This window comes from Strix uralensis, chromosome 24 (assembly GCF_047716275.1).
Source record: "Strix uralensis isolate ZFMK-TIS-50842 chromosome 24, bStrUra1, whole genome shotgun sequence".
NCBI classification, from domain to species: domain Eukaryota; kingdom Metazoa; phylum Chordata; class Aves; order Strigiformes; family Strigidae; genus Strix; species Strix uralensis.
In genome coordinates this window covers 5,417,855-5,440,297 of record NC_133995.1, presented here as the reverse complement: position 1 = coordinate 5,440,297, position 22,443 = coordinate 5,417,855, and the positions used below count along the sequence as shown (strand labels likewise).

The following is a 22,443-nucleotide window of genomic DNA, read 5'->3' as shown; positions in this document are numbered from 1 at the left end:
AGCGTGCACCCACCCCACAGGGAAGGAGGGCCCTGGGGAAGGGCTGCCTCCCCCCCCCAGCCCTCCCCGCTGCCCGGGGCCTGTCCCCATTAGGTGGCAGCAGGGACCGCGGTGTCACCGCCGAGCTGGCACCGCACAACGGCAGCGGCCCGGGATGCTGGTGGGGACACCCGGATCGGGCCCCCGCAGCCCTTCAGCCCGGCGGGGGGACGAGGCCGCATCCTGCCGGCAGGCGCTGGGGCCACCGGCTCGGTGGGCACACAGGTTTTCTTTCCACCAGAAAACAGTTTTTCAGCCCCAAAAACCCTCTTTGGCAAGGTGGGAATGTGTTCTCCCCAGGAAAACCTGCCGGTTACATCCCAGGACGCCCCATCCCATCCAGCCCTGCTGCCTTTCGGGTCATTTATTGACCCATAAAGTGCTGCACCCACACCCCGCCGTCACCCATCTCCCGTTAATTAAACACCCCAGTCCATGGAGGGGGGACACGAGTCACAGCGTCTGCAGCAGAGACCAGGGCTGCTGCGGCTCCCGGCTCCTGCCTTTACATCAACAGCCAGTTTGGCCCCGTCCCCCACCCCGTCACCTCCGGCATCGCCTCCTCCTCCTCCCGTTTCCCGGCCTCTGCGGTCACCCCAGGCCCCCACACGCCTCCGGCACGGGGGACGCTGCCAGCGGCTGAGTCACGCGTGACCACCACCTGAGTCAGCGGGACGGAGGGAAGTCCCTCGGTCCCCAATGCTTTTCTAACCGGAGCTGAGTAAAAGGGAAAGTGTCAAGGAATTGGCTGGGAAAAGTGTTTTCTTGGAGCCCCGACAGGGAGCAGCCTCTCCGGCGTGTCCCCTTTGCCACAGTGAACTTGGGGTCACCGGCGGCAAGCGCAACCCCGGGGAAAACCAGTACGGGGTGCTTGGTCTGAACCCTCATGTGTGCACGGGGGGGGCAGTGCTGGAAACACCCCTCCGGGGAGAAATGTGGAAGCAACAGCGAGTGGCAGCGGCCCCGGACACGACTGTCCCCTGAGCTGGGTCTCCTGTCCCAGAGGTACTGGGGATGCGGCTGATGGGTGTCCCCTGGGTGCTGCTGAGGGTGGGAGGATGAGCTCAGGACATGCCCCTGCACAAAACGGGGAACAGCTCGGGGTGGCCTTTCCACGTGGAGCTGCCAGAGGGCGGGGAGCTGGGGGGGGGCTCCTTCCCCATCGCATGGGGCCTGCAGAGACTCCAGGGCCTGGAGGGGCAGGAAAAATATGTCCCCTGTCCCTTGCACCTTGTGTCCCCCATCCCCTTGCACCACACGTCCTCCAGCCCCCTTGCAAGCCCCTTGCAGGGCATTCCCCCCCCCTTGCTGCATGTGCCCCCCACCCCTTACAGCACCTCCCTCCCCGCCAGGATGCTGCCGGCTGCCGCCAGCTTTGTCGCTGCCCTGTTTAGTTTTGATGTGCCACTTGCAATAAAATACCTTGATCAAAAAAAATAAGGCAGCCAGACTCCCCTGCGAGCCAGGCACCAAGTCCTCAATTAATGACCCTTCGCATTCCCTTCCGCCGCGTTCCCCCGTTATGATTTACAGCGGTTCCTCCCTGGCCCTGTCACCCCCCCCCTTTGTTAGCCCCCACCCCCAGGACAGGCTGAGCAGAGGCAGAGGGGGTCCAGGGAGCACCCGCAGGTATTTTCTCACCCACTGGCACATGCCCTGGGTGTCCCCGGGGGGGAACGGGGAGCTCTTGGTCTGCTGAGGATGAGGAGCCCCCACCATGCGTTGGCCTCATCCTTGCGTGGAGGCTCCCGCAGGCATGGGGACAGCACACGGCTCCATTCCTGTGGTCCCCTGATTTATGTCACCCCCTTTCTAGCAGGAGCCATGCGATGCAGGACCCCGGCTCGGCTGGTGGCCACCCACCACCCACCTGAGCCCCAGCACACTCAGTGCACATGTGCCGAAGCACAGAGGGAGCTGGGAACAGGGCTGGAGCTGCCCCCCACCCCACAGCCCCAGGCTTTGTGCTCCAGCAGGCAGCCCCGAGGAGGTTTCATGTTACTGGGAAACTGGGATGGCGGGATGTTCCCGGGGCAGCCCTGCAGAGACAAAAGGCCATTGTGCAGCACAGCCATGGCTGCGGCCCCAGAGCATCCCAGCTCCCCTGCCGGGGCCGGGGCCCAGCAGCACGCCCCAGGCCCCGGGAGGTGGCACAGCCGGTGGCCGAGGAGCACGGGGCACCCACCTGCAGGACACCAAGCAGTTCCCCAAAACTAATGGGATGCTCCCCCTCGGGGTGCCTGAGCCAAAGCAGCACGCCCCTGCGCACCCCCTTCCCCATCCCGCTGGCAGCAGCACCCAAAACACATCCTCGCCCTCCCAGGGGATGGGAGAGGCCCACGCTGGGCTCAGGCGGGTGAACCGGACCCTGCGGCAGCCGAGCAGGGGGGACAGGTGGGGACACGTCCCCTCAGGGGTGCTGGCAGGTCGGGGCACGCAGGCAGAGGTGGCTGCCCGGGCATGGCAGGAGCGTCCCTGCCTGAGCCAGAGCCGCTTTCCAACCCCACCGGCTCGTCCTGCTCACCCTGCGGGCTGCCGTGGCTCAGCCCACGCGCTCCCAGAGCTTGGGATTAGGGCCTTTATGGGTATATTTATGTTTATGGGGTTATATATATTACAGACCCAGGCAGCACCCAGCCCAGGGCAGTGAGCCCCTCCAAGCCCGGCTGCTGCTAGCAGGGGATTAAAAGAAAATCCCAATTTTTTGTTTAAAGGAGGGGGGGAATTCACAGAATCCCAGAATCACCTCGACTGGAAAAGCCCTTGAAGCTCCTCCAGCCCCACCATGAACCTCACACTGACCGTTCCCAACTCCACCAGATCCCTCAGCGCTGGGTCAACCCGACTCTTCAACCCCTCCAGGGATGGGGACTCCCCCCCTGCCCTGGGCAGCCCATTCCAACGCCCAACAACCCCTTCTGCAAAGAAATCCTTCCTAAGAGCCAGTCTGACCCTGCCCTGGCGCAGCTTGAGGCCATTCCCTCTTGGCCTGCCGCTGGGTCCTTGGCTCAAGAGACTCATCCCCCCTCTCTGCACCCTCCTTTCAGGGAGTTGTAGAGGGCCAGGAGGTCTCCCCTCAGCCTCCTCTTCTCCAGACTAAATCAGCCTGGCTTCTGGAATTGAGCGGGATCCCCAGTGTGGAAGACAGCAGCTCAGCACCCAGGGGTGCTCAGCACCCCGAAGCCAGGTTTTTTAGGGACTGTGAACAGCAGGAAGGAGACACGGCGTGCGTAGGACAGGGACAGGTCGATGGTCGCTCTGGCTGATCAGGGCGTCAGGGCCCACATCTGACACAGGCTCTGTCCCCCCATCAGAGCCGTGGTGCCATGGGGAGAGAGGTGGCTTCACCTCTGGTTCCTCTGGCATGGCTGGAGCTGCCCCATGCTGCAGCCAAGCTCTTCTCTAAATCCCCAGCTCCTGGAGTCAGGGGATCCAGCCCCCATCTCCTCCCGGTTGCAAACACAAAATGCTGTGTCCGGCAGCGTGGCTGGCGGGACAGGCAGGGGGGAAACACCCAGCGAGTGCCTGGCAGCGCCAGCACCAGCCTTGTGACTCCCCGTCCAGGCAGCCAAGCTGTCCCAGGGGTGACTTCCCAGCAGAGCTTTCAAAACAAGACAGCACCTGACACGTTTGGCTTGGTCCAGGCAGATTTGGCCACTTCTTTGCAGGCAGAAAGGGCACCCACACTCTTCGTCAACCCAGGCCCCTCAGTGCTGGAGGGTTGGGACAGGCATAAGGCATAATTTTCCCCTCCTTTCCCTCCAACTTTGCCCCAGGGCGGGCTCCACGGAGACCCACGCACACCCACAGCAGCCCTTCTCCCCAGCACTCAGCCCCTCCATTTCCACCCCATTTCCCCTCCCCTGGATGCGGATGGGGGGCAGACGCTCATCGACCTGGACCCACACTGCCCTCCAAAAGCAAGCGGAGGAGCCGGCTGCTAGAAATGTCTTTTCCTGGGGGCTAATTATTGATTGTGGCCAGTAATAAATATTTCAGCAGGGATTTGCACACAAGCTCTGAGGTAACGGCAAGGAGAGGGAGGATGGGTCTTGTGTGCCCCACTCCACTACTGCCTCTCCTGCATGGACCTGGGCAAGTCCTTCTGCTTCGTAGAGGAAGAAGTATTTCTTCTTGTCTGCTGGAAACTCTTCAGGACATGGCGAATCTCAGGAAAGCCCTTCCCGTGGTCTCAGGATGCTCCACACCAGAGATGTCCTCCCAGGAGGAGGAGTTCAGCCCTGCGGTGCCTTGGGAAAGTCAGAAACGTGGAGCATGACGAATGTGATGGTCACCGTATTGCACTGGGCAGGAATTAACGAAGGCAGTTAATCATCTTGGAGCCGTCTGCAGAGCCTTCTTGCTTGTGCAGGCATCACTTATCTTGCAGAGAAAGAGCAGGAATGGGTGGAAACGTGGGGGTGTCCACTCATCCCTGCAGCAACTGGAGGGACGCTGCGTCCCATAGTGCCATGAACGTTGGTCCTGGCCCTGCAGAGCTCAGCCAGCTCCTGCACTGGAAGATGGACACAACCAAAGCAGTAACCTGGATCAGACCTTGCTGCTGTCCTCCTGCCTGACCTCAGGCACCTCCTACACCAGCTGAGACATGTCCCCTCCCCAGAGACACCGAGAGCATCTGAGAGGCTGCAGGGACAGAGGCTCCTACATAGAGAGAAGCTAAATACATTCTCCCCTGCCTCCATCAACCCAAGGATGCCTGAAATGAGAAAACTCAGCTTCAGAGCGAGCCGGGTCCTGACTGTGACTGCATTATGCAAAACGGCTTGTGCAGAAGGAAGAGCTTCAGCAAATGCTCTTTGTGATGCAGCCAGGACCGGAGTGGTGTGCGGGGATGCTCCAGGCACAGCACAAAACCTCCCTGGCCAGCAAAATCCCACCAATGCTGAGTAAAAGCATCTAAGAGGACACGGTGCAGCCTGGGCACCAGACCAGCCGCTAACACCGGTGAAACGCGCTCTTCACCTGGCCTTGAACAAGCCTCACCCCCTCTGATCCGCAGGTTTCCCCATCTGTGAAATGAGGGTAACGACAGCTGTCTCTGCAAGGCCCAGAACCACGCGGATTAATTAACTGTTGTTCAAGAGGGCTTTGGAGGTGACAAACACACCACGCTCTTAATTAGCCGGGTAGCCCTTCCAATTACCCAGCAACCTGGGCTGAGATATTTTCCAGAGCTGCCTTAGAGGATCCGGTTTCCCCTTTCCCAGGGAAATTAGCAGGAATTAGGCACCCAAATCCTGAACACAGCTTTGTGGGGCTCAGTGGCAGTTGCTGGGATGTGGAGCAGCGTGGGACGAGATGTCCTCCCCCTCAGGGCCACCCTCCGGTCCCCTACGTCCCCCCCAGAGGTGGCTGCATTTTGGGGACAGATGATCAGCGCCTGCAGTTTTGCAGAGCCCTGCTGAGCTGAAGAAGCAGGGAATGATTTCAAACACCTTCTTTTCAGGGGACCGTGCAGAGATGCAGCTTTTCCCAAACACTGGGCACCCATTTCCCCATCAGATCTCCTCCCAGGCCTCAAACATTGGCTAAAAAAAGTAGGGATACCCAATGTGTGCACCCCCCATCTGCAGCACATGCATCCCACAGCGCCGGCATCACCGTGTCCTGCAAACTCAGGGCTCACACTCTCAAAAGCAACAGCATTAAGCCTATAATTTATCAGGTGATTTAGGAATTTGTCCCCAGAACAGGGCTACAGGAAAATACTGCACTGGTGAGTGTTAAATCCACCCTGCCTCGCTGGGTGAGAAGGAAAGAGCTGTTTAATCAAATTAAAAAGACTGTTTCGGGGTGGGTCCGGGGCTGTTTGGCCACATGGGGCTTCATCAATGGGGCTGTTGGGAAACAAAGCCTGGAGGAGAAACAAAGGCCTCATCCCTGTCCCTGTCCCCTCTCGCCATGGCCGGCTGGCCCCAAAAACACCAGACCAGGGACAATCCTGCCTGCGGCCCAGCGTGTTTCCCAGCTTGTTTGGCTCCCCAGGATAACGCGGGGCAGCACCGCTCGGTGCGACGCCAACCCCAGCACGGCGCAGGCTGCTCCTCCGCGCCCTGCGTCGGGCTCAGCTGCAATGGGGGGAAAATTAAATCACTTCTCATTTCCCTGTTCCCAGCCATTTTCACTTTCTGGTCTCGCTGCAGAACTGAACTGCAGGTTGGGTGAACCTCGCCAGTCCTGCCCCCAAATCCGCACCGGCTGCAGGCTTTAACTTGGGAAAACCACAAAAACAAAAGTGAAAATGATCTTCCCGGTCTGAAGTCCTGGGCCCAGCACGGGGCTGTGCTCGAATCCAAGCAGCCTTGCGCTGCTCTGCACCTCACCTCGCTGCACAGGCATCGCACACGCACCGATTTCTTTCTATTTAAAGTGGGGGGCCCTGCCCTGCGGCCCCCTCCCCGCAGGAGCAGATCTCACTGCCACGCACTGCCAGGCTATTGCCCAAATCCCCTGGGTCCTCCTGTCCTGGCAAACACACTCTGAGCACCAAACAAATCCCATTTCCCCAAATCCCAATTTTTCCCTCCCCGTTTCGCCTCCCTGCACACAGTTGTGTGCCAGTTCCCCATGGGGGTGTTGCTCCCGGCTGCTGGGAGCATCTCACCACCAGTTTTTAGTTTTGGGGGACCACAGCAGCATTATTTTGCTTTAAAGACCAAGCGGTCACCCCATGGGTGAACCCAGCTTGGGGAGGATCTGGCGTGGGCTCGGCGAGTGGGGAATTGCCAAAAGTTTCAGGCATCAAAGCAGGAAAGAGCAGCCCCGGTTGTCTGCAGCAACCCAGTTACAGCCATTCACTGCCACAGCAGAATAAATAACGAGGGATATTAATAACAACGAGCCTCTGCCAGGGACAGAAACCAAATTCCTCACCAGGCTCACAGCAAAGGGGGGAAGCCTGAGTGTGGCCATGGGCAGGGCTGAGGCTGCTGCAGGCAGAAGGCACGCTGGCACCTCCAAACCCAGGCAGCACTGCCTGCAGCCCAGGGAGAACAGCAATTTTCACCAAAAAAAAAAAAAAAAAAAAAAAAAAGATACTCAGGGTCTGCAAGGCCCTTGCCTGGATGCAAGGCCCTTGGATGGGGTCCCAGGTCAGGGAACTGCAGCCAGGCTCAGCCCCAAAACGCAGCAGTGCAAGCGGGGTGATGCCTGTTCCTTTTGCAGGCGTTTGAACACAGGTCAGCCTCGTACAGGGTGTTTTTTCCTCCTCTTTGCTTTCATTTTTTAATTGTCAGAAAGGGACACTGCTTTGATTGTGTTTCAGTCAGGGGAATTTGCAGGGGATTTTAAAAATCCAAATAACAATTAGCAAAAACAGTGCCACGAGCCTGGCTCGGTTTGATTTGTTTCTTCTTACAGCGTAAATCTTCTCTGTGAAGAAGTTTTGCACACGCAGATACTGACACTTCCAAGTTTCACATTTTTAAAGGTGCTTTTTTTTTTAATAAAAACTTGCCTGAAACTTAAATCCAGTGTCGGCCAGTCTAAAGTTCAGCTCTTAACTCCAGATTTCAACCCTTAGTGTCAGGTTGGTCAAAAGAACCTAAATCGGAGTTTCCATTAAATTTGTGGAGTTTGGGGGAGTTTTGCACAGTCCTGTCACTGAGAGGATGCCGAGCTCTGGATTTCCTTGTATCCCATCAAAAAACCCACCATGAGACCCCAAATGCCTGACACGCCTCGGAAAACGTCCCTGCCACAGCGGGGGTCTGGGTTTTGGGGAACCTACCTGGAGAGCTGATCTCGGCTCCTGTTCCAGACCGACCTAAACCACTTCCAGAACAGATCGCAGGAATTCAGGATAAAGCTCTTTTTCTGCAGACCAAGCCCATCATTTGCTTAAACCCCGGGACACCCTCAGGGCCGCTCACCGGCTCCCAAAACCGCCCCCCCACCCCGCGCCGAGCCATGCAGGACTCTCTTCCACGCCAGCCTCCCTTTCTGCAGTGGTGCTGCACTGAAAAATAAAATAAATATCGTGACAAAACCCACCCAGCCCTGGGAGGCCCCGGGGACGGAGCCCCCACTGCTGGTACCTCCACATGGGGACCGGAGGGTCTTTTGGGGGGGTTTAACCTGGCAGGGAGGCAGAAAAATAAAAGAGCATCGGGTGCTGGACGCGGTGCGTGGCACAGCCCCGGCCAGTGCTCGCCCCCATGGTGATGCCAAACCCCTCCACGCCAGCCCAAAACACCGCTGCCCACTCTGCGGGGGGGGGGGGGGGGTATGGGGGGGTGGGGGGCAGCTGGGGTTTACCAGCTCGGGAGCATCACGGGGTACCCGCGCCCCCCCCAGCCAGAAGCATCCCTGCAGCATCCCGGGGAGGTGGGGGGGGGATGTTCTCTACCCTCCCCCGGCGCTGCCTCCATCTGCCCCCCGGGGGGACCGGGGGCTCGGGGGGAGCAGCCACCGCCCGCCCGCCCGCCGCAGCCCTTTGAACGGACCTATCGGTCCCGGCCCCGCCGCCGCCCGCCCCCGCCGGCCGTGATGCAGCCGGGCTCCTCCTCCCCCCGCTCCGCAAGGGCTGGGAGCTCCCCTTAGCCTGGTTGCCCTTATTTAATTTCGAGTGTGATTTTGCTATTTTTAGCAGCTGGATCCCCTCCAGTAAGGCTGGGAGCTCGCTCCTTTCCCCCCCCACTCCCCTTCTCCCCCCCTTTCCTATTTTTTTTTTTTTTCCTCGTTCCCCGCAAATGATTTTGACCCAGCTTCCTTCCTCCTGGAGCAATTTTTTTTTTTTTTCTCTCTCTTTATTATTTATATAAATAAGAGGGGGGCCTGGCTGAGCTGTGGATGCGCGTGTGAGTCGCAGCCTCTCTCTCTGCCTTCTCCTTTCAGATCCGCATTTGCGAGCAGCAGCAGCCGCCGGGAGGGGGGGGGTTTAATTCGCTTCACAACACAGACACGCCAGGATAGAAAAAAAAAAAAAAAACCAAACCAAAAAAAAACCCCCAAAAACCAAACCACCCCAAAAAAACCCACCCCAAGCACCCAGCTCCGAGATCAAGCTGACTGTGAGTGCCGGCCTTCCTCTTTCCTTTCTGCTCCGGGGGGTGCGGGGGGGGGGCCGGGGGGTGTTTGGGGGGGGGGGGCCCGGGGCTCTGCTCCCCCCTCTCCGCATGCTGTGCACGATCGCCCCCGGTTTGCTCTGTATTTGCAAGGACGCGTGTGTGCGTGCGGCGGGCCGGCTCTGCAATGCCTCTTTTTATTATTCTTGTTATTAATTATTGTTATTAATAGGGTGATGCACCTGGCGGGGCTGCCGGGGAGTGGGGCGGGGGGCTGGGGGGTCCCTGGTGCCGGTCGCTCTCTGCGTGACGGGACTTTTTCTCCACTTATTCGGTTTCGGGTGATGCAAACGCCCCGCACGGCCGGGGGGGGCCCGCCCGGCCCCGGGGTGCAGCCCCCCCACCCCTTCCCGGCCGCCGGTACTGGGGACCCCCCCTCGCCCCATGCCTGGGGTCGCAGGGTGCGGGGGTCGGGTGTGGGGGGGGGTCGGTGTAGGGCGCGTGGGGTCGGGACCGTGCAAGGTGCGTGGGGCTGGGACGGGGCAAGGTGCGTGGGGCCGGGGCAAGGGGCCAGGCCAAGCCCGGCTCACGGCGTGGGGGGGGGGCAGACACGCAGGTCGGTGCAAAGTTGCAGTGCTGGGGCTCAGCCGCCCCCCCACCCCCCCGGCAGCAGCCCACGCTGCTCCCCGCTGCGAGACCGTGGGGCCCCGCACCCCCGGCGTGTGTGTGCGGGGGGGGGGGGGGGGGGGTGATGCCACACAGGGCTGGCTCCACCCGGGGTTTTATTATGCCCCGCAGGACAGGAGCTTCACAAAGCGTGTGATGGTGCCCTTCCTGCCTCTTTTCTTTCTCCCCCACCTCCCTCCTTCCTTTCTTTTATCACTTCCTTTTATTATGCATGCCCAGGAAGGAAGGGGGGGTGGACTTTCCTTAATAGCAGGCCGGGGGGGGGCTTCAAAGCAGCCCCATGGAGGGCTTGTCCTAATGAGGAGCCGCGCACATCCCTTCCCAGCCCTCGCACCCCTGCGGAACAGGCTCTTCAACTTCTGCTTCACTATTTCTTCCCCTCCTCCCTCTCCCGTCCTCCCCCTGCCAGGAGGTGCGGCCGGGATCCTTCTCTAGCAGCAATCAGGCTAGATTTCCTGGGCGTGAAGAGATTTTGATTATATTTTTTTTTTTTTTAAGATCTAAGCCACCGCCTATCCCCCTGCTTCTCCTGGGCTGGTTTGTTTTATCTAAGAGTAGGTGGCGGGAGTGGGGGATTTATGGGGTTATTTGCAGGGAGAGGTGCGGGCGGGTGGGGGAAGGCAGGAGCAGGCCGAGGGACAGTGAGGAGCATCGCTCCGAGGGGTCTTTTGCTCTTTTGCTCCCCAACCGTCGCCTGTGCAAGCGGTGGCTGCTGAGAACAGCCCAGCTCGTGTCGTGGAGCAAATGGGGCTGGGGGACGAGAGTCCGGCGGCTCACCATCCATAGGGATGGAGAGAGGAGGGGTTTTTCCTCCCCCAACTCCATCGATCGAGAGGCAGATGTAGCCCCTCCACCTCCAAACCTGGCAGAGATTTATCCCTCCCAGCCTCGGGGAGCCTGGCAGTCCCCTGCCCGCGTCCCTGGCTGATTCCTCCCTGCGTGGAAAGGTTTTTCTCTCTCAGCTGCTTCCTTTCCTCCATGGCAACACAGCTGCTCCCTCCCTCCTATACGGCTGCGATGCCTGCGAGCGGGGCCGGTGCTGCTTCCCATCGTGGACCCGGCACCATCCCGTGGGCTCGGGGTGCTCCCGGGGCCGGGTGGGTGCCACCAAGCCAGGGAGCATCGCACCGAGCCGGGGCCGCTCTTGGGAAGAGGGGTGCTGGCTGGGAAGGTGCTGGGGTGGGAGAGAGGAGCATCCCCATCTCCCACCCGGGCATCGTCCTCATCCTCATCCCTCTCTACCAGAGCAGGACGTGGAGCCCTCGGTCCCCCGGGGTGGTTTTGGCTCTGGAGGCCCTGGGAGAGCTCGGAGGTGGTGGGGGGACAGTGGGGACGTGCACGTGCTTTCCCCAGCACCGACGACTTTGCGGCGGCAGGCTCTGGCTCGGGGGGCCGTACCCGGGGAGGGTCCCCTCAGCATCCCTGGCCGGAGCCGCTGCGTGGGGCCCGTGCCCGTCCCCGGCGGGGCGGAGGAGAGCGCAGCAGGGTGGGGGCCATACTGGGCCCATCTGTTTCCAGCTCCAGGAGAGGGTACGGCAGGGCTCAGAGGCTGCGTTTCCTCTGGCAAAGATTGATTTAAAAAGAGACAAAACCCTCCCAGCCCCCGGTTAGCCGGCCGGCGTTTTTCTTTCCTAAATCTAAACCATACTTTTTTTTTTTTTTTTTTTCTAAGAGACTCCTTGAAGGGCTCTGGGATGCTGTGAGTAATATTTTCGGGGTATTTACACAACAGCATGGTTTCTGTCTCCCAGAAAAAAAAAAAAAAAAAAGGAATCCGAGGGTGGTTTTTGTTGTTGTTGTTCTGCACTCGTGAGTCACTTCCAGAGGGGAGCGGGAGCTGACGCGTGTTTTTTAAAAAGCCTCGAAGGTCTGAGCACAGGACACATGGCTCCTCTCACCCGTGCCATCGCCCTGGCAGGCCTCAGCATCCTTGGGAGGGGCTCAGCACCCCGGCTGCCCCCCACAGCCCCGCTCTCCCCAGTAGCACTGTCCCGGCAACTCTAACACCATCCAAATTGAAACCAGTTGCTCAAAACTAAGCGTTATTAACCCTGCAGGCAGAGGTAGGGAGAGTGCCTCTGTCTTTACACGCAGAACCGGGCACACAACCTTGTACCTGCAGGAGAAGCCGGGCTGGGGGGCTGCCGTGCTCTGGAGACGTGGGTTAGACCCAGGGCAGGGGTGCAGGGACCGTCTCTGGAGGGAGAGGTGGCCTGGGGGGGGGACTGCATCATCCATTCCAGAGCAACACTGTGATTTTGCAGCCAAGTCTCCCAGGTAGATCCAAGCCCCCCATTTAGGAGCAGCGAGACCAGGATGCTTCTCTCCTGGGCCTATTTTTGCTGGGAAACATCACATCGTTGCTCTGAGCAGGTGCCCCCCACCCCCAGCATGGCCGTGGTCACCCGGGGGGTCACCAGTAAGCACCGGGGCTGTGGTAGCAATCCTGCTCCCTTCCCAGAGCCCATCCTCCTGGCTCCTGGGCTGGGAGCTGGGTGTGGAACCGGCCTCACAGCTCTGGAAAAGCAGGTTTTCCCTCCACCCCCGGGGAAGCATTATCGAGGTGGAGAGCAGATGATGGAGCCTTTTCCTCTGCGGGATTTCCTCATGAGCAGGGAAAACCATCCAGCCCTTTGGGACATGCACAGGGGAGGGGACAACCCAGCCTGTCCCTAAACCCAGCCAGGGTGGCAGGAGCAGGGCCAGGGGTGCCGGGTGTCAAGGCGGGGTGGGGGGAGCAGGGCTGCAAGAGCCTGCACCACCCTCCCAGGGCCCTGGGACCCCTGTGGGGATGCCCAGAGGCTCCTGGTGTCCTGCCACCACTCGTCCTGTTCCAACTTGCCAGTGCTGACAGAGTGTCTGGGATTTCAAGGACTCCAGATTAAATCTGGAGCCGCTCTTTTCCTTTTGGGAAAAGGGGACGGGCTCTGCGGGAAGGGACGGCCAAGCTGCTGCTCCCCAAATGCCTGCTGGGGACCCCAGGAGCTGCTTTAGCACCGGGGCACTGGCTAATTCAACGGGGCGTCCGTGCCGTGGGTTTGGGGCCAGATCCCGCCTGGCAGCCGGTTCGTTTTGCTCCCCAGACGGTGATGGGAGGATGCAGGTTGCATCCCCGGGAGGGATCCAGCTGCAAACCCACCCTGGGGGAAGGTGGGGAGCAGGATGGGTGAGACGGGGAGGTTGGAGCACCCAGAGCCTTGCCCAGCTACATGGGGCTGGTCATTAGGGCCACGAAATCGGGGAGCAACCCTGGGGTCCCGCTGCCAGGGTCCAGCCCTGCAGCTTCAGACACATTGCTCCATCCCTGTGCGTCGGTGCTGGCCCAGGCTCGTTGCACCAGGGCATCGTCACGGGGACTGTCACCGACCAAAGGGCTGTTTGCAGGAGGGACACGGGTGCAGCAGGGGTGGTTTTGCAGATACTGGCTTTGCAGCAGCGGGAGGAGAGTCACGTCTGCCCAAGGTGCTCTACAATGGGCTTGGGGGGTTAAAAAATACAGGTGGGGGGGTCTCTTCTAGGCATAGCTCTCAGTGATGCTTTTGGTTTCTCCCCCATGGGCCCTGGCAGTGCCCTGGGCACGGGCTGGTCCCCACTCCACACGGGGAGAGGAGTGGGATGTGGGCAAGCCTCTGCGGAGGGCTGTAATGGGGCAGAAGCTGCTCATTTCAGCTGAATTTTAATTCTAAGAGGCATTTTTAAGGGGGGGACCCCAGTCCTTGTCACCTCCTGTCTGTGCTGATATCCCACCAGCCATCCCCATCCTCACAGAGGGGCCAGGCGGCAGCTGGGTGCGGGTCGAGCATCCTTATCCGGGGGGAGCGGGCAGCAGGGGCATGGCCACGGCCGGGCTGACCCCGCCGGAGGCTCCGGTGGCTCCCCCCCATCCCCACGAGTCACTTCTGTGGCCACCAGTGCCCACCTGCCCCGGGGCGAGGGCTGCGGGGAGCAGCACCGGTGCTGACTGACCTTCCTCCCCCTCCTGCTCCTCCTCACTGCTGCTAGAAGGACGATGAGTGAATCCGGCGCCAAATCCAGCCAGCCCCTGGCCTCCAAGGGGGAGAAGGACGTGGCGGAGAAGAGGGGCCGGGGGCGGCCCAGGAAGAAGCCCCAGGTACATGGGGTCCCCTGGGAGGGGGGCACCCCACTGCTCTGCCCTCAGGGACTGGGCACCCCCAGGCTGTGGGGCAGCAAGAACCACCCCCACTCCCACCCCAGCAGCATCCCCCGGGCAGGGACAGGGATGCTGATGGGGATGCCCACAGTGCAGCCCCCGTTACCTCCCTTTGGGCAGCACCTCCTGGGTGTTCACCGGCAACAAAACCCTCCTGGGGGGGGTGTTTCACAGGCCCCCCCAGCCCTGCACCACCCCAGAGCTCCTCCTGGCCCAGGGAAGGGCTCTGGGCCTCCCCTCGCTCCTCCCCAGGCTGCAGCTGAACCTGCCTTTGCAGACGGGCTATTTAAAGCCCCATTAGCAAAAGCTGCTCAGAGGGATAAGATGCTGCTGGAGCCTTTATAGTGCCAATCCCCCTCCAGCCCCTTCCCCGGGGCAGGTGGAGTTTGTGCACATCGTTTTCCTGCAGAAAAGGCGATTTACTGGTTCTCCAACACTTTGCCAGCCAGTGGCACCAGCAGCGAGCCAGGGCCTGGGGCTGCAAAACCAGTGGGGACCGTCCGGCCAAGCCGAGCGATTAACGCCAGGGCAGGACGGGTCACGTACATGCCCAGCTGAAGGACGTGCAGGAGCCTGTGCCTGGCACCTGACCGCCGATTCCAGTCCAACCAGTGCTCCCAGTACCACATGCAAGAGTATCCCTGCCCTGGCGGGGTCTGCTGGGGAGAAAGGGGCTTCCAGCCTGGAGCATCCCAGGGTGCTCTGCTGCACCGGGAGCTGCTCTGGGAGTGCATCCCTCCCCGGGGACCCCAAATCTGCAGTGACCCCCCCTCTGTTTTCCCTCCAGCAGGAGCCCAGCGAGGCCCCGACCCCCAAGAGACCCCGCGGACGGCCGAAGGGCAGTAAAAACAAGGCTACCCCGAAAGGCAGGGTAAGTGGCTGGGGACAGGGGCTGCACCAGCCAAGCAGCCGTGCGCTGGGATGTCAGGTCCATTTTGAGCTCAATTATAGACAATTCAGGGCAGATCTACCCCTGAGAGAGGGGGCTCTTGGACCTGGCCCCCAGGGAAGGTGGGGGGAAGCCTGGGACCGCGTGTGTCAGCGTGTGGACACCCGTGATAAACCTGTTTGCAAAAACACGCGACTCACATCCTGCGCCCGCCTTGTGAGTCACGGGGCCAGGGCCGTCCTGGTGCTGGAAGCCAGCGGCAAGGGGGGGGCTGGGGGGGCCTGGCTGTGGCCCCCGGGCCACCTGGGTGCAGCAGCCCAGGAGATGCCACTGGGGTGATGAATTTGGCAGTCGTGGGTGGGAGGAAGGGGAAACGCTGCCCGCCCCCTGGCAGCATCCTGGGGATGAGGGGATGGCCCCAGCCTGACCAAAATATATTTTTTACTCAGAAAGCTGCAGTCACACCAGGAAGAAAACCTCGAGGCCGACCTAAAAAATCGGTGAGTGGGCTTTTCCCTTCCTCCTCCATCCTGGCAGGGTGCTGGGCACTCTGGGGGCACAGCAACCCCCCTGGCTGTCCCCACAAGTATGGGGTAGGTGTTGCTGGTCTGGAAGGGAGCAGAGCACTGAGCAAAAAGGGGACACGGTGTGGCACAGGATGAGCTCCAAACCTGGCCATTCTGTGCCCTGGGTGCAAGCGCTGGGGGGGCTGAGCTGAGCTGTCCCAGCTCCCCAAACTCCCCACGGCCCGGGGAGCAGGAGGCAGCTGGTCCTGCCCCGGTGGCACGCTGGCACACGCCTGCCCAGGCGCCCGCTGCGTTACCAGCACGGCTTTCCTGCAGCCTGCGCGCGCAGCAACCCCCTCCGCACGCTACAGCCACCCTCTTATTTTATGCTTTGCCTCCTCCATTTCATTTTTTCCGCCTCTCCCCTTTCCCCACCTCGGTTTGCAGCCCTGCAGGAGCTCAGGTGGCTGCTGTGCACCCACAAGCATCACCCAGATGGTTGGGAGAAGGTTTCATCACCCAACGTGTACATCCCACCGTCCCCAGCCCCGGGCTGTGTCCCCCTGCCCACGAGCTGCCACCAAGCACTGGGACACAGGAGCCACCCAAGAGCATCCTCAGGGTGTGGCTGCTCAGCCCCAAGCAGGGTTTTGCCCTTTTTCCCACTTAAAATTCCTCGTGGAGGGTGAGGGGCTGAGACCAGCCAGGGCTGCAAACCAGGGGGTCACATCCTGCCACCTCCTGTACCGGTGTCACAGCACCAGGGGCTGTTTTGGGGACCCCAGGGCAGGGAGCCGGTTTGGCGGGGTGGGACCGAGCCCATCCCATGCTGGCGGGGCCGTGCCGGGGACACCGTGTCCCGCTTTGGCAGCCGCCGGCTACGGTGGCTTTTTTATGAATGAAGCGGGAGGAAGCGGGGGCCGGCGCTGACTCACGCTCACACTCAGCCCTGACTCACCGCCGCGTGCGGGGCCGTGACGATGCTCACGGTCGCTGGAGGCCAGACACGGACACACGGACACCCGGTCCTGCCACCACTGGCACCCCTCCGGTGACAACGGGGGACACAGCAGTGGCGCTGGGGACCACGGCCTCACACTTGCAGGGTGTGCGGCTCCCCCCTCCTCGCTGCGAGCCCAGCTGGGGCGTTTCTTACCTGGGATTTAACCCGTAAGGGTTAAACCCGGAGCAAGGCCCAGTCCCCAAATCCAGGAGGGTGCTGGTGCCTCAGTTTCCCCTCTTTGCACAAGGCGCGTGATGTCAGCCCTTCATCCAGGGACGATGGGGGGGATGTCTGCAGCCCTGGGCACCCCCCTGACCGCACTCCTTTGCCCCGCAGCAGCAGGACGAGGAAGAGGTGAACATTTCCCAGGAGTCTTCCGAGGAGGAGCAGTGAAACCTCCCGAACTGGCGCTACCTCATCACCCAACGGTCCCGCGTCCTCGGCGGCCGGGGGAGAGGGACGGGGAGAAACCCACCGCGCCGCCCTGGCTTTTTCCCCCTCCCTCCTCTGCTCCTTCCTCACCCTCAGACAACAGCAGCACTGGAAATGGCCCAACCCAGGCAGCCCCGGCAGCCCCCTGCTTGGGGAGGGGGGGGTACCTGCCCCCGCTCCCCCCTCTCCCCAGCACTGGGTTTCGGGGCAGCCCCACTGGCAAAGGGGGTGTCTGGCAGAGCGCTGGGGCTGGGACCCCCCGACTTTTCTGCACCCCCCCACCCCCCCCCAAATGCAGTGATCTCACCCATCCAAAGCAGGTGCTGGTTGCCCCCCCCCAGCACCAGGCTTTGCCCTGGAGCCTCTGCAGGGAAGAGACAGGGGTGCCAGCAAAGGTGAGACCCCCCCGCCCCCCAAATGCATTAGACCTTTGCTCTGGCCTGCTGCTACCCCGGGCAAACCCCCCCCTTGTAACCCCCCCAGTCCTGGGCGACTGCACTGTGTGTGGGAGAGCAGCTCTGCGGTGATGCCGGGGGGCTCAGTGCCCGTCCCGGGGGTGCCCGAGTGGGGCCGGCTCAGGGCAGCCCTCTCCTCATAGGTTCTGGTATATATATATTTTTTTTTTTAGTACTTTTTGTTTTTTCCTTTCATTCACAACTACCTCTGGATATTTAAGTTCCACTCTCTGAACTCACAGACATGCTGCTGCTGTGCCGGCTGCCGGGGCACCGTTGGCTCCATGTTTTCTTTTTCGGGGTGTTGCTGGGGGCCGTGGGGTGTTCTTTTTCCCTCCTCTTTTTTTTTGGGGCTTTTCCTTTTTTTTTTTTTTCTTAAATTGTTATTTTAAGGTTAGGCTGCTCTGCTGCTCCAAGGGATAGAGGCTGGCAGGGCGGTGGGGTGGGGGGACCGCAGGATGCTCCCCCCCACCACACCACCCCCTGCACGACGGCTGCAGCGGGACCGGAGGTCGGTGCCGGGTGGCCCCGGCGGGAGAAAATTGGAGTTTGGTTTCAGTTTGGGGTTTTTTTTTTTTTTCGGTCCACTGTTAACGACCTTTTGGTTTCCTATTTGCAGTTACTTGAATAAAACATTTTATGGATGTTTGACGCCTCTGCCCTGGACTCTGGGCTGGGGGGTCCAGCCCCCCGCAGCGGGGTGGGAGCAGGTTTTCTCCACGCAGGGAGAGCCCACGGGCACGGAGCGGCCGCTCCGCACGGTACCTTCTCCACAGGGACATCCGCGATGGTGCCAGCCATCCTCCGCCGGGACGGACGGGAGCTGCCGATGGAAACAGAAACAGGCAAAACCCCGCTGCTCCACCCCCCCCAAAACTCCCATCCTCGGTGCCTTTTGATCACCAGAGTCATGACGCTGCCGAGGACAGGGACATGCGATGCTGACCCCGATGTTGGGCCTGGCCCGTGGTCTGGCAGCGCTTGTGCTGCTGAAAACCCAACGCGGAGGCTCTTGGCCGAATGCAGAGAAACACATTTATTTGCTCCAGCACGCGCCGCGCCGCTCCTGCCCTCTGCGCCCGGCAAAGCCCCAGAGCCCGGCTGCTCCCGTGCCAGGGTGCCAGCCCCGGCCGTCCTGCTCGGTGCTTTTTAAGGGGTTGGCAGGGCGGTTCAAGCAAAAAAATAGCAAAAACAGGCGCCGAGGTGGGAGATAACCCGTTATCGTCAGTGCTCACGCGGTGGGATCGCTCCCGGGCAGCAGCCACCGGCATCGCCACGCTACCACAGGCGCATCCCGCCCTTCCCGGCGAAGGCAGCAGCACCGGGGCTGACAGCATCGTCCCTTGCCTCCTGCGGGCAGGATTCGGCCCCAGCTCTCCGGGCAGCATCAGGCCTTCCAGTCCCTGCGCGGGGGCCGATGGGGCGAGGTGCCCCCCCAGCCGGGCACCACCTGCAATGGAGAGCGTGCCCTCAGCACGCCGGGCAGCTCTTGGTGGGGGGGGGGGGGGGGTAGCCCCAGTCCAGACCCCCACCGGTGCCAAGCAGGGGGGCAAAGCAACCCCAAATAGTGGCAGGGTGGGTGGAGAAGCCCCAGGCTCGCAGGCACCGTCTGGACAGCCCAATTGTCCCAAAAACCTCTGGATTACACCCAAACCCTCATCTGGCTCCCCCAGCCCGGCGCCCCATCGGGGCAGGCTGGCTCCGTGGGCTCCCACCCGGGCTCAACAGCCCCCCGTGAGCTCCCTAATTTGGTGCTGCTCAACGCTGATTTTTCACGCCAAAACCCATAAATAGCAATTCCCGGCAGCACCGTGCATGGCTGGCAAGCCACCCACGCAGCCACCCCAACTACACCCGTCCCTAAAACCAAATTCCCAGCCCCAAAACGCAGCAGCTCACCCACCCGGGTGTCCTCGGCCTCCACCAGCAGCTCCTGCTCGGACTCCTGCAGCTCCTCGGCCGGGTCGTAGCTGTACATGGGCAGCAGCCGGTGGCGCAGCCGGTCAAACCTGGCACGGGGAGGGCGGCTGAGCGGTGACAGGTCCCACACCAACACCCCCTCGCCCCCCAAACCCAGCCCCACACCCCCCACGCTCACCTCCGCTTCTTCTGGACGTACATCACCTGCAAAGGAGAGCAGGGGGAGGCGTGAGCGCGCGAGGGGCTCGGGATGGTGTTTGGGGCCCCCCCCTCCCCACCCCAGGCCCTGTGCTCACCCACTCACCGCGGCCAGGAGGGCGCCGAGGAGGGTGACGAGGAGGAAGGGTCCCAGGACGTAGCCCACCAGCGAGTCGCCCGCCGTGCCCGGGGCTGTGGGGGCCGTGGCGTTGCTCATGGCCCAGCGCCGGCTCCTCTCCGCATGGGGACGGGGGTGTCCGGCCCCGCCGGACGGGACGTCTGCGAACCCACAGCCGCCCCGGTAACAACCCGCTGCCCCGGTATTAACCAGCCGCCCCGGTAACAACCCGCTGCCCCAGTATTAACCCGCCACCCTGGTAATAACCTGCTGCCCCGGTATTAACCAGCCACCCTGGTAATAACCAGCTACCCCAGTAATAACAACTACCCCGGTAATAACCCGCTGCCCCAGTATTAACTAACTACCCGCTAATAACCCACCGCCCCGGTAATAACCCACCGCCCCGGTAATAACCCACCGCCCCGGTATGAACCCCGGGGCCGGGCAGGACCGCGGGGGCCGGTACACGCACCCAGCCGGGATGATGCCCCCCGGGACACGGGGCCCCCCCCGGACGCGGCAGAGCCCCCGCTCGGGGCCGGGGGCGGCCGGTGTGGGGCAGGGAGGGGGGGTCACCCCGCACACCCCCCGCCGCAGAGCTGGGGCCGGGGGTTCCGCTCCATGCGCAGGAGGAGCGGGGAGGTGGCGGGGGGGGGACACGACACACGCGGGGCGAGCGCCGGCGGCACCCCCGCCCCCTCCCCAGCCCCACGCGGGACACTCCGCCCGCCCCCCCGCACCCCCTCTCTAATTCCGACCCCCCCACACCGTCCCCGCACCCCCGTTGCCCCCCCCCCGCGCATCCCCCCGCGCGGCCCCGCCCCGCCCCACCTGCGCGCGCCGCGCACCGCCCGCACCCGGAACCCGCGCGGCGCGTGACGGGCGGGGCGGGGCCTGCAGGGGGCGGGGCCTTAAGGGGCCGGTAGGGGGCAGCAGAGACCGGGCGGGGGGGGGATGCGGAGGGGGAGTGAAGGAGAAAAGGGAAAAGGGGGAAGGGGGGGAGAAAAAAGGGGAAAGGGGAAAGGAAAGGGGAAAGAAAACCAGAAAAAAAATGGAAAAATGAAAAACAGGGGAAGGGAAAAAGAAAAATATCAGAAAAAAGGGGAAAAGGAGGGAAAAAAAGGGGAAAGGAAAGGGGAAAAAAAACAGAAAAAAAGAAAAATGAAAAACGGGAAGGAAGGAACAAAAAATTGGAAAAAAGAGAAAAAGGAGGGAAAGGACATGGGGGGCACAGGGAGAATGAAGGGGAAAGGAAAGGGGAAAGAAACAAAAAAAAAGGAAAAATGAAAAACAGGAAGGGAAGAAGAAAAAATCAGGGAAAAAGAGAAAAAGAAGGGAAAGGACATGGGGGGCACAGGGAGGGGTGGAGGAGCAAGGGGATGGGTGGAAGGACAAATGGGGATGGAGGGAGGGATGGGGGGCCGGGGGACACAGCTGGACGGGGGCACATCTGGGGGCGCGGGCAGGGGAACAGAGAGGGATGGGTGGGTGAGGGACAGATGGACGGACAGATGGATGGAGGAAGGATGGACGGACGGACAGATGGATGGGTAGGAGGTGCGTCCCTGCACCATTAGCTGTGTGGATGGGCAGATGGACAGCGGGACGGACGGACGGAGGGATGGAGACATGGGTGCAGGGTGAGATGACAGACCCGTGGGGGCCGTGGTCCCGCTGGGTGCCCGCACACAGGCTGCCCCGACAGGGTCACCCACAGCGGGGGCTGCCGTGGGTCCCCTCCCTGGCCCGGGGCTCATGCTGCGGCCGATCCCCCCCCGGGGCTGGACCCTCACAGACCCCAGGAGCCCGGGCAGGGGCTGTCGCGGTGCCGGTGGTGCCACCCCCGGCGGTGGCAGCGTCCCAGCCCTGATCCCCGGTCGCTGGGCTAATCCGCTTTGCCCGCACGGGGACCAGATGGTCCCACTAAGTGGGTCAGGCGGGAGCAGGGGACACCAGAGAGCAAGGAGCCCCATCTTGCTTCCTGATAGCTAAAGAAAAATAATAATAAGTGAAATGAGGTGGAAGAGAGGAGCCTGGAAGTGGCGGAACTGGGGAGATGTGGCCCCCGGTGCCCCGGCTGCTGGAGGGACAGGGCTTGGTGCCACCGCAGAGCCCCGAGAGCATCCTGCACCGGCGGGATGGCAGCGTCAGGGAAAAACTGCTCCTGCCCTGCAGCCCCCGGGATGAACACAGCCAGGGTCACCCTCCTCCTGCCTGTACCCCCTGCCCTCACCCCCTACCCAGCCCACAGCGGGTCATTTTTGCCTCCTGGTCCCTGCGCCAGCCCCAGGATGGGGTTTGGGGACCCTGCTGAGGCACCCGGCCGCAGGGCACTGGGGAGGCAGGAGCGGAGGCGCCCTCGGCTGGGTGTGGAGTGGGGGATGCTGGAGCCCCTTGAGCAGGGTGGGAAGGGGTGGGGGTGGCTCGTCCCCATGCTGGGGGGATCCCCCAGCCCAGAAAATGGCACCAGCTGCCCTGAGAGCACCTGACGCTGCTGTTCCCATTGTCCTCAGTGGTCCCACTGGTCCTGGCAGCCCTGCAGTGCACAGCACCTCGCTGACCCCACGGTCCCCAGTGGTCACACCGGTCCCATTCTCCGTGTTGACGCTCCCTGCCCCAAACAGCCTTCCCAAACCAGCCGCAGCCCCCCCGACCCCCCCCCCCCCGATCCCCATCTGCAGAGGCAGGGGAGCATCACCTCCAGCCCAGCACCCATCTCCCCGCGGGAGCCGGGGCTTTGGTAGCACCGGGGGAGGCAGATCCTGGGGGTCAGCGCTGGCGAGAGGGGTCTGGGGGAGCCTCGTACACTGAGCGCGGCATCACCCCCGTGCGAGCAGCAGCTCTCCTTGCATCCCCTCCTTCGTGCCCAAAGGGGCCAGGATCTGGCCAGCACCGCTGCAAAGAGGGAAAAACACGGTGTGGGTGGACCCCCCCCAGCACCCCTCAGCCAGGGCTGGGGGGGGGGGAAAGCATCCACACGGCGTGGGCTTCCC

The 22,443-nt window shown here is 62.0% G+C and overlaps 2 protein-coding genes across 8 annotated transcripts; one reads left to right on the top strand and one right to left on the bottom strand.

Moving 5' to 3' along the window:
- Nucleotides 1–8,589: 8,589 nt before the first annotated feature.
- On the top strand, nt 8,590–17,859 carry HMGA1 (high mobility group AT-hook 1). Of its 6 annotated transcripts, XM_074893785.1 has the most exons (6): nt 8,590–8,667; nt 8,899–9,074; nt 13,758–13,866; nt 14,714–14,797; nt 15,265–15,315; nt 16,661–17,859. In XM_074893785.1, the coding sequence occupies exons 3-6, from the start codon at nt 13,765–13,767 to the stop codon at nt 16,715–16,717; spliced, it is 294 nt and encodes a 97-aa protein (XP_074749886.1). In that variant the 5' UTR covers nt 8,590–8,667; nt 8,899–9,074; nt 13,758–13,764; the 3' UTR covers nt 16,718–17,859. The 6 variants fall into 6 exon arrangements, with proteins under 6 accessions (XP_074749886.1, XP_074749887.1, XP_074749890.1 ...); XM_074893786.1 differs by having other exon boundaries at nt 8,599–9,074; nt 13,761–13,866; XM_074893789.1 differs by having other exon boundaries at nt 8,599–9,074; nt 14,717–14,797; nt 16,664–17,859.
- A 364-nt stretch (nt 17,860–18,223) lies between these two features.
- On the bottom strand, nt 18,224–20,336 carry SMIM29 (small integral membrane protein 29). 2 transcript variants are annotated; one of them, XM_074893781.1, is made up of 5 exons: nt 20,282–20,336; nt 19,436–19,608; nt 19,310–19,335; nt 19,115–19,220; nt 18,224–18,661 (listed from the first exon to the last, which is right to left on the bottom strand). In XM_074893781.1, exons 2-5 carry the CDS (start codon nt 19,544–19,546, stop codon nt 18,599–18,601), a joined length of 306 nt encoding a protein of 101 aa, XP_074749882.1. In that variant the 5' UTR covers nt 19,547–19,608; nt 20,282–20,336; the 3' UTR covers nt 18,224–18,598. The 2 variants fall into 2 exon arrangements, with proteins under 2 accessions (XP_074749882.1, XP_074749883.1); XM_074893782.1 differs by lacking the exon at nt 20,282–20,336 and adding an exon at nt 19,923–20,021.
- Between the last annotated feature and the right edge of the window lie 2,107 nt (nt 20,337–22,443).